Source organism: Aquarana catesbeiana, linkage group LG09 (assembly GCF_042186555.1).
Source record: "Aquarana catesbeiana isolate 2022-GZ linkage group LG09, ASM4218655v1, whole genome shotgun sequence".
NCBI classification, from domain to species: domain Eukaryota; kingdom Metazoa; phylum Chordata; class Amphibia; order Anura; family Ranidae; genus Aquarana; species Aquarana catesbeiana.
Genome location: NC_133332.1, coordinates 181238008 through 181250608, shown reverse-complemented (window position 1 = coordinate 181250608; position 12601 = coordinate 181238008). Strand labels below are relative to the sequence as shown.

General features: G+C 42.1%; 1 protein-coding gene across 9 annotated transcripts in view; it reads right to left on the bottom strand.

The window, feature by feature from the left end:
* Positions 1-12601, bottom strand: part of TENM1 (teneurin transmembrane protein 1) — a 1380190-nt gene that overhangs the window by 94480 nt on the left and 1273109 nt on the right. For all 9 annotated transcript variants that reach the window (XM_073599409.1, XM_073599407.1, XM_073599406.1 and 6 more), the window contains one exon: positions 3396-3762. In XM_073599409.1, the coding sequence (XP_073455510.1) occupies positions 3396-3762 (367 nt within the window). The remainder of the gene's footprint in view (positions 1-3395; positions 3763-12601) is intronic.

Sequence of the window (12601 nt, the reverse complement as noted above, 5' to 3'; positions counted from 1 at the left end):
AACTTGTTAACAGACAATTTATAGTTTAATAAAGATAATCAGGTCAATCAATCACTGCCAACAGTTTAAAAAAAGCATAAAATCCCCTTTTCCTATCCTGAAGGCTGACGTGCCTGTCTGTTACATAGCATGAAAAAGGGTGTTTAAGCACCACAAACTGAGGGTGAAAACCTAAATAAACTACACTTCAGGTACTGCAACCCCTGCCATTGTTTCTTTTATATACCCAGAGAGAGAGAGAGAGAGAGAGAAAGAGAGACACACACACACATGCAGACAGAACAGTAAATCGGTAAAACAGATGAACTACTTTCTCTGTTATCAGTCATGCATCCATTACTGTGCCAAGAAAAGAATACAAAATGGCTTACATTCAAAGGAAAATAGAGAAATAATTGACAAATGCAGCGTGACTAGCACACACAATAGTGTGGAAGGCACAATAGTATAACATGCCTTTGTGCTCTGAGATGTATGTACATTGTTAAGTGACAAAATGGTAGTTAATAGATGCAGAAAGATTATAACCTAGAGTAAATGTGAACACTGAATTAAAAAAAAACGTAAGTTAGCTGCCATGAACAAACTTAAGGAGAAAAAGAAGAGCATTTTGACTTATTGAAAACACATAGGGAATAACAATGTTCATGAGGTGTTTGCTAAGTGTTGGCTTTTGTAATATGAAAAGTGATTCATAGGGGCGTTCATGAAAAACAGCAAATCAGATTCCAAGCTATAATTTTATAGAATTGTTTAAACAATGAGAGTAAATACCTAAATGCCTGTTATAGGCAACATTGCCTTTTGTTCAAAAGGACTTGTGTGGGCTTTAAAAATCAAAAGATAAAATGAATCCAAAATGTGTTGGTTTATAATAGATATTCTGATTTGTACATCATTACCCTTTGTGGTGTCTTATTAGATAACCCTAATGGAAACTCTTGCCATTGTTTTTCTTGAAAAGGAACACCTTTCAAGAAAAACAATGGCAAGAGATGAAAAACACCTTCTACAGTGCGCTAATGTAGTATTAAGAAAAGCATAGTTACTGCTATATTTATACATTTATATATTATATTTATACTATATATATCTATAGATAGATCTATAGATAGATCTATATATATATATATATTTCTAGAGAAACAGTATTTGTCTTTGTATGAACTCTTTGTATTTTAAAGTGGTGGTAAAGGCAGGAGGTTTGCATTTTCTGCATTAGGGTAAAAAACCTTTCATGTTCAGCTTCACCCAGCTCCATGTAAATACTTAACCTGATCCTGATCTTGGTCCAGCGCTGTGCCTGACAGCAGCAGCACTGCTCTGTCTCCTCACATGCTCAGAGACAGTAGTGGCTCCTGTTGCTGTCAATCAAATCCTGTGAGGAGGGAGCAGGGGTGGGGCTGAGTCGTACTTTGTGTGTCAATGGATACACATAGTCCAGCCTAGAAGCGAGCTCGCACGAGTGCCCCATAGCAAGTGGCTAGCTATGGGGGCACTCGTACAGGAGGAGGAGCCGAGAGCATCAGCATTGGACCCCAGAAGCAGAGGTTTGGGGCCGCTCTGTGCAAAACTATTGCAAGTAAGTATACCATGTTTATTATTTGAATGAAAATAAGCATTACAATCACTTTAGGTCTGAGAGCTTAAAATTAACTTGTTGCAAACCTGAAAACTGAGCATATGATGAATCATATTCAGAGATTATGTTCATTGAAAAAAAAATCTAATCAATACATAGATTTAACTAAGTAATATACAAACGTTAAGACTTTAATAATCGAAATTGGTCCTACTTTATATATATCTTCCAAACCTCTTTATTAGTCCTTAGAGACTAACTTTTACAGGAAAGTTAATATGTATATGAAGAAAAAGGGAAATTGGTTGCACACCATGGAAGGAAGAACTTCTGTAGAATAGTTGCTTTATTGTCAAAGTGCCAGAGGACATAAACAGGACATTACAGGAACATTGGTAGACCGGTTTCACACGGGTAACTCCTGCTTGTTCACAACAGCAGCACTGCTCTCTCGCCTCACATGGTCAGAGACAGCAGCAGCTCCTGTGGCTCCAGCAGCTCTTGTGAGGGAGCAGGGGTGGGGCCGAGTCGCACTTTGTGTGTCAATGGATACACATAGTCCAGCTTAGAAGCAAGCTCACACTAGTGCCTCCATAGCAAGTGGGAACACATGGCAGCATAATTTACATGCTTTATGTGTTGTTAAATTTATGTGCTTTTAGCACATAAGAAGCTCCAGACCACTGTTACTAATCTAAACGTGTCTTTTCTGCACCCTGATAGACTTAGGATCTGTAAAGGTCAAACTCTTTGGACTCCACATCCCACAATATTATGTGTCCCAGTGACCAGTTGATAGATAACAGCATTCTGTTGTTAGCTGCAATAGTAGCATGTCCATGAAAATACAAAAAGTATGAAATAAATCTTCAGCAGCCAATTTCGTGATCCAGGTAACTCTGCCAGACAGCATAGCCACGCCTTGGATTTTCCTGAAGTGTACACTGCAGTTAAGCAACAAATTCAGGCCATGAATGAACCATGAAGGGACAGCAGCACACTGTGAGGTCATCCCTGTGCATTAACCCTCCAATAATCATGCTCACAGATAGCATGGTGGAAAGCAACAGACCCTTGATTAAAGTGGTTGTAAACCTTGTACTACCACTTTTACCTACAGGTAAGCATATAATAACGCCTGTAGGTACTGTGAATATCCCCTAAACGTGTACCGTTTAGGAGATATTCACTGTACTTGCATTTGCCCATGTCATCGGCACATGCGCACTGAAGAAACTGCTCGCTCGTGCCATTTCTTCAGTAGCTGTGCCGTGACCGGCAGCGTGACGCCATCGCGGCTCCGGCCAATCACAGCGCCAGAGCCCGCAAACCCGAAAATAACTCCGGGAGACATGCAACAGCTTTGTTCTAAGGTAAGTATTTCATAATGAGCTAATATGCAATGCATACTAGCTCATTATGCCTTTGTCTTACAGATTGTTTTTTTTTTTCTGAGCGTTTACAACCACTTTAAGTGAAAGTGCTGCCAATTTCCCTCCCAGAGTGCATACTGCTTCACAGAGCATTATACAATGCCAATACATAGAAAAAAATCAGTTACCTATGCTAGTTCTATGTAACATACATTGGACTTTTTAATGAACGCATAACTGATTTTATTTTTTTTTAATGCCTACCTAAAGCTGTAACTGAAAATTAAGCCAAAATAGAAATGAATTGAGGTAGCCATTGAACATGTAATTTCAGTTGGCTTTTATATCATTTATCATTTCCCAGCATTAAATTTGTATAACCTGCAAAAAAACACTCTATGAGGATATACAGTAGTAGGATGTATAAAAGTGGTACACACCTGAAAAGCAGTCACAGTTTGGATCAATCTTACAGTCACAGTCTGTTGGGGCTCCGACCAGTGTAGACATTTCTCCATTTGTAGTGACTTGCTGTATTCTGTTTATCTTCCTCTCATCTGTTTCAGCGATGTACAAGGTTCCACTGTGTGACACAGCAATGGCGCGTGCAGATTCCAAGGTGGAGTGAATTGCTACTTTGCTAACCAGGAAATAATCTATACCAGGAACCTGACAGTGTATTGGCCTGCCAGCAATAATTCTTACTTGATTATTATCAGAAATCTGGAGTACGATATTATTGTCCAAAACATATAATGAATTGTCCATAGGATTGACTGCTAGATCGGTAGGCCATTCTAGTCGAACCTGTAATGAACACAAAAATAAGAATCAACGTAAACACTCTTTCGGTGAATTGACAAAGTGATATGCTGTAATGTGCTGCACTGTATATGCAAATTTCAGTTTATTACACACAATAATACTGTAAGTATATTTTATTTACAGTCTAGATAAAAAAATGATGAAAATAAACAAGTAGATTTAGTAGGTAAAAGTACCCTATGCAAACTGCAGTAACCCCAAACAATCAAAAACTAGCTTTCCCAGGTCTGAATACCATCAAGTGCAACTTCATTGCTGGTATTTTCACTAACATTACAAGTATTTTAAATTTATTGTAATTCTTGTTTTTGAAAACAATAAAGCAAACTGTCTGCTACTTTTTTCATAGCATACCAAATAAAAAATGGCTAATTTAAATAAATAAAAGAAAAAGAAAACAGTTGTCCCTATTTATGAATAGTTTGCCCATTGCTGCTCTGTCAACTGTCTAGCCTGTTTGACCAGGCCATATTTTGCGATACGGCACTGCATCGTTTTAACTGACAATTGCGTGCGATGCTGTACCCAAATGAAATGGACGTCCTTTTTCACAAATATAGCTTTCTTTTGGTGGTATTTGATCACCTCTGCAGTTTTTATTTTTTGCGCCATAAACAAAAAACGACAATTTTGAAAAAAAAAAAAATAAAAAACATTATTTTTTACTTTCTGCTATAATACATATGCAAAAACAAAATGTAAAAATACAAATTTATTCATCAATTTAGGTCAATATGTTGTCTGCTACCTATTTTTGGTAAAAAAAATCCCAATAAGCGTATATTAATTGGTTTGCACAAAAGTTATAGCGTCTACAAACTACGGGATAGATTTAGAGACTTTTATTTAATTTTTAATTTTTTTACTAGTAATGGCAGCCATCTGCGATTTTTAGCGGGAATGCGATATTGTGGCAGACAAATCTGACCCTAAGTGACACTTTTTGGTGACCAGTGACAGGAATACAGTAATCAGTGCCATAAAAATGCACTGATCCCTGTATAAATGACACATGTAGGGATGGGGTTAACACTAGGGGGTGATGAAGGGGTTAAATGTGTTCCCTGGGAGGTGTTTCTACCTGTGGGGGAGGAGTGTTACACTGGAGTTCAGCGATGTGCTTTGTTTACATCGGCACAACGATGATCCCTCTCTCCTGTGAGCGATCGTCGGGTCACGGCGGCCATTGCGGCTGCCGGCCCTGCTGATTGGCTCCTGCTGTGTCCAATCACTGTGGGAGCAGTGCGTCGGCAGCATGCGCGCCCCCCTAAACTGCGTGCACGGAATCACGTACAGGTACGTGATTTTGCACACCTGGGCCACCCTGCCACAGTAAATGTACGTGGGGTGGTCCAGAAGGGGTTAATCTAATTACTGAGCGTTAATAAAAGAGTCATATAAAACATTTAAATTTATATTTAGGTAGAGTGCGGGTTTCTATTTTTTGCCCCTGGTGTGCACACTCAGAGCTCAGTAGATTTTTCAGCTAAGCAGTTGACAAGCTGGTAACTATCGAACATCAATGACTTGTGACACTCAAGACAAAATGACTTGTCTTAGAGTGGTTGTAAGCAGTGTTGCCAACCGTCAGTATTTTTACTGGCAGCCAGTAAAAAACGGGCACTTTTCTCCTGCCAGTAAATGCCAGTAAGAAAAAAAAGGTTGCCAGTAAAAAAAAAAAATCGCTGTGATGCTTGGCCCGGAAATGCGCATGCGCAGCTCGGGTCCAGAGCCGGCCTAGATGATCTGAGTGCTTGCTACAGTGTTTTCGGGCGGTACCGGCGGGGGGCGCATCTGGTGGAGGTGGTGCCTGAGCGTGCCGTGTGATGTCATGATGCAAGTGAGCGGAGCGGCCAGAGTGTCATTTGCAGGTCTGCGGGACGGGAGCAAGGCAAGCCGGGAGCAGGACTGTTTGGACTGGAGTGGACTGAAGAGACCATCTGGCACGGAGAGAGGCTGTCACTGTGACTCAGGAGGGGACGTGTTGGTGATCTCTGCTGCTGCACACTCCTCGATTTCATGTGTGTGTGCCTGTCCATTCTAATTTCCTGCCCTCCTGAGTCCTGTCCCTGAGCCACTTATTTACTATATTGAAAAAAAAATAAGAAATTTGCTGTAGTATCTACCTTAAATCATATTGCTAATTGCATATTGTACTTATTTGTAGCCCAAATACTGAAATTTGCACTTAAAACTGTAATTTTGTAACTTTTGTAAATGTCAGTAAAAACTTGGCTGTGCCAGTAAATTTTGGGTGTTGTGTTAGTAAATTTCAATCTGGTAGGTTGGCAACACTGGTTGTAAGTAGGGATGAGCCGAACACCCCCCGGTTCGGTTCGCGGCAGAATATGCGAACGGACCGAAAGTTTGTGCGAACATTCGAACACCGTTAAAGTCTATGGGACCCGAATGTGAAAAATCAAAAGTGCGAATTTTAAAGGCTAATATGCAAGTTATTGTCCTAAAAAGTGTTTGGGGACCCGGGTCGTGCCTCAGGGGACATCTATCAATGCAAAAAAAGTTTTAAAAACGGCAGTTTTTTCGGGAGCAGTGATTTTAATAATGCTTAAAGTGAAAAAATAAAAGTGAAATATTCCTTTAAATATCTTACCTGGGGGGGGGGTGACTATAGTATGCCTGTAAAGTGGTGCCTATTTCCTGTGTTTAGAACAGTCCCTGCACAAAATGACATTTCTAATGGAAAAAAGGTCCCGGCCATATGGATGAAAATTATTGCGAAAAATGGCATGGGTAACCCCCCCTCAGCCCATTACCAGGCCCTTTGGGTCTTGTATGGATATTAAGGGGAACCCTGCACCCAAATCAAAAAAAGAAAAAGCGTGGGGCCCCAAGCCTTATATACTCTGAACAGCAGTATACAGGCGGTCCAAACAAGACAGGGACTGTAGGTTTGTTCTTAAGTTGAATCTGTTTGTAATTTGGAACAGGTACATTTTGTAAGTGTAGCCCCAGCCAAAAAATCTATTTTTAAGCTTTTTGGAAAACATAGGGAAGGGTTATCACCCCTATAACATTTGTTTTGCTGTCTGTGCCCCTGTTCAGAAGATTTCACCTTACTTTCAGTCCCAATGACAATTGGATTTTGAAAATTTGGGGTTATTAGGCAAACAAGGATTGGTGATAAAGCATCAGTGGAGACACCTTTTTCCCATATTAACTCTTATGCCCCGTACACACGGTCGGACTTTGTTCGGACATTCCGACAACAAAATCCTAGGACTTTTTCCGATGGATGTTGGCTCAAACTTGACTTGCATACACACGGTCACACAAAGTTGTCAGAAAATCCGATCATTCTGAACGCGGTGACGTAAAACACGTACGTCAGGACTATAAACGGGGCAGTGGCCAATAGCTTTCATCTTTTTATTTATTCTGAGCATGCGTGGCACTTTGTCCGTCGGATTTGTGTACACACGATCGGAATTTCCGACAACGGATTTTGTTGTCGGAAAATTTTATATCCTGCTCTCAAACTTTGTGTGTCGGAAAATCCTATGGAAAATGTGTGATGGAGCCTACACACGGTTGAATTTTCCGACAACAAGGTCCTATCACACATTTTCCGTCGGAAAATCCGACCGTGTGTATGGGGCATTACAGAAGAGAATTTCACTTCCTAGGGGTAGATTTCCTCTCACTTCCTGTTGTCTGTTGTCTCCCTCTGTTTGTAAGTAGGAGTTGTTTGTAAGTCGGATGTTTGAAATAATATACTCTGCAGAAAATTGGCCTTAGGTGTTGGTGGTACCACTCTACCACCACTGGTGGTAACACTGTAAGCCCTCACAGTTACTCTTGGTGGGGGCTGGAATGGGCCCTGCTGTGAAATATTATATCAAGAATTGTAATTACATGCCCTTGTTAAACAGGGGCAGAAAAATTGGGCCTTTGGTGGTGGTGCCACAACACTGTAAGCCCTCACAGTTATTCTTGTTGGGCGCAGGAACGGGCCCTGCTGTGAAATATTATATCAAGAATTGTAATTACATGCCACTGTTAAACAGGGGCAGAAAAATTGGGCCTTTGGTGGTGGTGGACTGGTGGTGGTGCCACAACACTGTAAGCCCTCACAGTTACTCTTAGGGGGGGCAGGAACAGGCCCCGCTGTGAAATATTATATCAAGAATTGTAATTACATGCCACTGTTAAACAGGGGCAGAAAAAAATTGGGCCTTTGGTGGTGGTGGTGGTGGTGCCACAACACTGTAAGCCCTCATGGTTACTCTTGGTGGGCGCAGGAACGGGCCCTGCTGTGAAATATTATATCAAGAATTGTAATTACATTCCACTGTTAAACAGGGATGGAAAAAATTGGGCCTTTGGTGGTGGTGCCACAACACTGTAAGCCCTCACAGTTACTCTTGGTGGGTGCAGGAACAGGCCCTGCTGTGAAATATTAGATCAAAAATTGCAATTACACGCCCACGGCACTGGTGGTGGTGCCCTGAAACAAAAATGTTCTTAGAAGCTATCAACATGAACATTGAGGAATAGGATAGTCACTCATCATAGGCAGGCCCTAGGTATTCCTGCACCATGTAAATCAGATGCTGGCGATGGTTGCTGAAACCGATCAGACCTTGTGGCTGCGGACTAAAGAATTGTCTGAATGCATCAGTCAGACGGCCACCTTCTCCACCACTCCTTCTGTGACTGACCGAAGCCTCAGCAACACGTTGTCCAGGAGGACCAGGAAATTGTAACCTCCCAGGGAGGCCATGCAGCGAAGGTTTGCTGAGGCATTCGATCCGGAGTCCTCTGGGTCACTAAGGATGACATGATCCTGGGGGGGCAGAGCCAGCAGCTGATATGTGAGCAGCACTGAGACAGAGCTCCCTGCAGGACAACAAATCCTTCAGACATCCTGGGTGTCAGAGACACAGATTCTCCACACCAAAGCCTTCAATACCCTCTCTGGACCTGGCTGAACACGGCAGTATGCTTAAATACGGGCGAGCGCCCATGGAATCCTCGGCAGACTGTCTCTCTCAGTATGCCTGGGGATCTCAAGATGGAGGCGGCCATGAGGCAGAGGAAAGACACCACAGCAATACACAGCAGAGCGGACCAGATATATCCCCTTCTCATTCTGGTAAGGTAAGCCCACTGCCTCCTAGAACTAAGGGAATGAGGAAAGGACTCTCCCTGGATGGGTTACCACAGGAAGAAATGGGAGATATAATGCCAGAGGAGGGGGAGGGGGAGCCATCTCTGAAACAGATTATGGAATCTATATGTACATGCCAGGCCACATTGACTGAACACATTGAGGGCTGATATGTCCTTTTTAAAGAATGATGTACAGAATATTAGAGAAACAGCTACTGAAGCTGAACACAGAATTAGTGACCTGGAAGATGTAGTCCGCCCTTTGGAGAATAAAGTTCAACACATCCACTGTGAAGTGAATGCTCACACAGATAAGCTCAGTGATATGGAAGACCGCCAAAGGAGGAACAATATTCTCCTGGTTGGTTTCCCTGAGAAGGCAGAGGGCAAACAACCCAAAGACTTCCTTGAAATGTCGCTTAATGACAATATGGCAAACGATACCTTTTCACTCTTATTCGCCATAGAGAGGGCTCACACAGGGTGCCATCTAAACCTCCCTCTCCTGGGTCTCACCCGCGTCCAATGATAGCCCGGATTCTACATTTTAGAGACCGCGAAAATATCCTTCGTGCTGCCCGCACTATGGGAGACTTGCAATTTAATGGTAACCGAATTTCAATCTACCCTGACTTTTCTGCTGCTACGCAGAAACAGAGAGCCAATTTTGTGCATGTCAAGAAAAGACTCAGAGATCTCCAGCTGGCCTATAGCATGTTGTATCCTGCAAAACTGAGAGTGGTGGATAGGGGAAAAGTTTCCTTCTTTAACTCTCCCACTGAAGCTTCTCACTGGCTGGACACTAGGGGGCGCAATAGCCCTGAAGATAGACGCTGAAAGAAAGACACACATCCCTTTGATGTATGCCACTGTAGCATATCTCTCCAATCTTCTTTTGCTTATCAGTCATGAGGCTCAAAATAGTGTCCTTGAGCTCTGACACCTCAATTACACCGTGCTTGTCCTGCTCGGTTCTACATGTTGGTTCAAAGTTCATTCTACTAAATTTCTCTTGGATACAAGAGGTTTTTTTCTCCTTCCTTTTATTATTTTAAATTTTTTATTATTATTTTTTTCTTTGAGGAACTTTATTATCTACCCCCCTGAGTGTATTACTGAACTGTTTATTGCTGGGAACTTGTACTTTTAAGATCCTTTTATACAGAAGAAGAGGAGGTGTTTTTTTCTCTTTCTTTTGCTTCTTTTCTGGGTTTTTTTGTCGCCGGTATTGGCTACAGAAATTGTTTCCCTAATACATACAGGGAGGGCAGGGGGCGGTGGTTCACTCTTTTTGTTTTTCCCCTTACCACCGCAAGATTCACTACAAACTGGTAAGCAGTGGGTCCCCCCCCCCGCTGAAGAACTATAACTTCAGAAATTGACAACGACCTATGACCCTGAGGTCTTCTATTATTGTTATAGGTATGGGATATGGGCGCACGGCATGTTGGGGCTATGTGCAGGGTGGGAAGGGAAGTTATGCTGTGTTGGTTCGTGCTGTGTGCTGTTTTCTCTCTCTGTTTTAGTCCTCACAGATTGAAGTGGCTGGCCAAAAGCTGGTTAGCCGATGCTCTCCTGGGAAGCGAGTTCTGTTATCACTCCTCTTTCAATGGCGGGTAAGATAAATATATTATCATGGAATGTCCGTGGTATGAACTCAAAGATAAAGAGGTCTCTTGTCTTTGACTTTATCAGAAGATATAAACCCCATATTGTCCTGTTAGAAGAGACACACCTACAGGGGTCCAAAGTCATGGCGTTAAAGAAAGCTAACATTATGAGGGTCATACATGCCGAATATTCAACGTATTCTCGGGGAGTGGCCATCTTGGTTACTAAGAAAGCAGCGGCACAAATTATACAGGTCAAATCAGACCCCAATGGTAGATATGCATATTAGTGTGTCAAATGTTTGGTATATGTTTAACTTTGGTGTGTGTGTATGTTTCACCACCGTTCTCCTTCCAAGTACTAGAAAGCATTCTAAATGAAACTGTGAAGATAGCACAGGGCCCACTATTGTTAATGGGCGATTTTAATGTAGTGTCAGATTGGGATCTTGACAGGCATGGATGTGCGTCTGGCGTGCGCCACACCCTTTCATCCTGGCTCGATAGTTATGCGCTTATTGATGTATGGCGTCGCAATAACCCAGGAGTCAGAACATATTCATGCCACTCGGAAACTCATAAGACACTGACTAGAATAGATATGCTCCTGTCCTCCATGGATGGTCTCCAAATTATATCCGGGGTCAGGTATCTTCCTAGAGCTCTGTCGGATCACTCTCCAATGGAAGTCACATTAAATTTGAGTGTGTCCATTGGAAGACGACAATGGCGCCTAAAAACACAATGGTTACAGGAGGAATATGTGACACTTGGCTGCAAGACGACTATTAATCATTACTGGAGGGAGAACGGTGCTGAGACCTCGATACATAATCAATGGGAGGCTTTTAAAGCCACCATGAGGGGGGTGTTCAATAAAGAGACGAGAGCCTTTGCAAATGCCTTAAACTCAGATATTAAACAGGCTGAATGTGATGCTGCAACGGCTGAACAGGAATATATACAAAACCCCTCACCTCAGACTTATCAGTTTTGGCAAGACCTGACAAGGCAATTTAAATTACTTCTGACTGACCAGACTATGAAGAAACAACTACAACAAGCTAGATCCATATTTGAATTTGGCAACAAAAGTGGCCGCCTGTTGGCCTTTCCCGGCACGTCCTCTGTATGCCCCCATGTCGGTACTGCACCTTAAACAACCAGGGGGAGACTTGGTGAGGGATTCACGAGAAATTCTGAACACGTTTGTAGACTTTTATGACAACCTATACCAGTCCCAATCAAGATGTACTGATCAGGAGCTTTCCTCCTATTTGGGGGACCTGAACCTTCCATCTTTGGCACCAGAAGATAGTGTAGCATTGGAACATTCCATTACCTCAGAAGAGATAGCTGGTGCTATTTCCTCCTTTAGGCCGGGTAAGTCACCTGGACTTGACGGCTTCCCGGCGGAATGGTATCAGCTACACAAAGAAAGCTTAACCACTTGAGCCCCGGACCATTATGCTGCCTAAGGACCAGAGGTCTTTTTCCAATTTGGCACTGCGTCGCTTTAACTGCTAATTGCGTGGTCATGCAATGCTGTACCCAAACAAAGTTTGCGTCCTTTTCTTCCCACAAATAGAGCTTTCTTTTGATGGTATTTGATCACCTCTGCAGTTTTTATTTTTTGCGCTATAAACGGAAAAAGACCGAAAATTTTGAAAAAAAAAGATATTTTCTACTTTTTGTTATAAAAAATCCAATAAACTAAATTTTAGTCATACATTTAGGCCAAAATGTATTCGGGCACATGTCTTTGGTAAAAAAAATGTCAATAAGCATATATTTATTGGTTTGCGCAAAAGTTATAGCGTCTACAAACTAGGGTACATTTTCTGTAATTTACACAGCTTTTAGTTTATGACTGCCTATGTCATTTCTTGAGGTGCTAAAATGGCAGGGCAGTACAAAACCCCCCCCAAATGACCCCATTTTGGAAAGTAGACACCCCAAGCAAATTGCTGAGAGGCATGTTGAACCCATTGAATATTTATTTTTTTTGTCCCAAGTGATTGAATAATGACAAAAAAAAAAAATATGCTCACACAGGCCATGGGCCTATGTGGAATTGCACC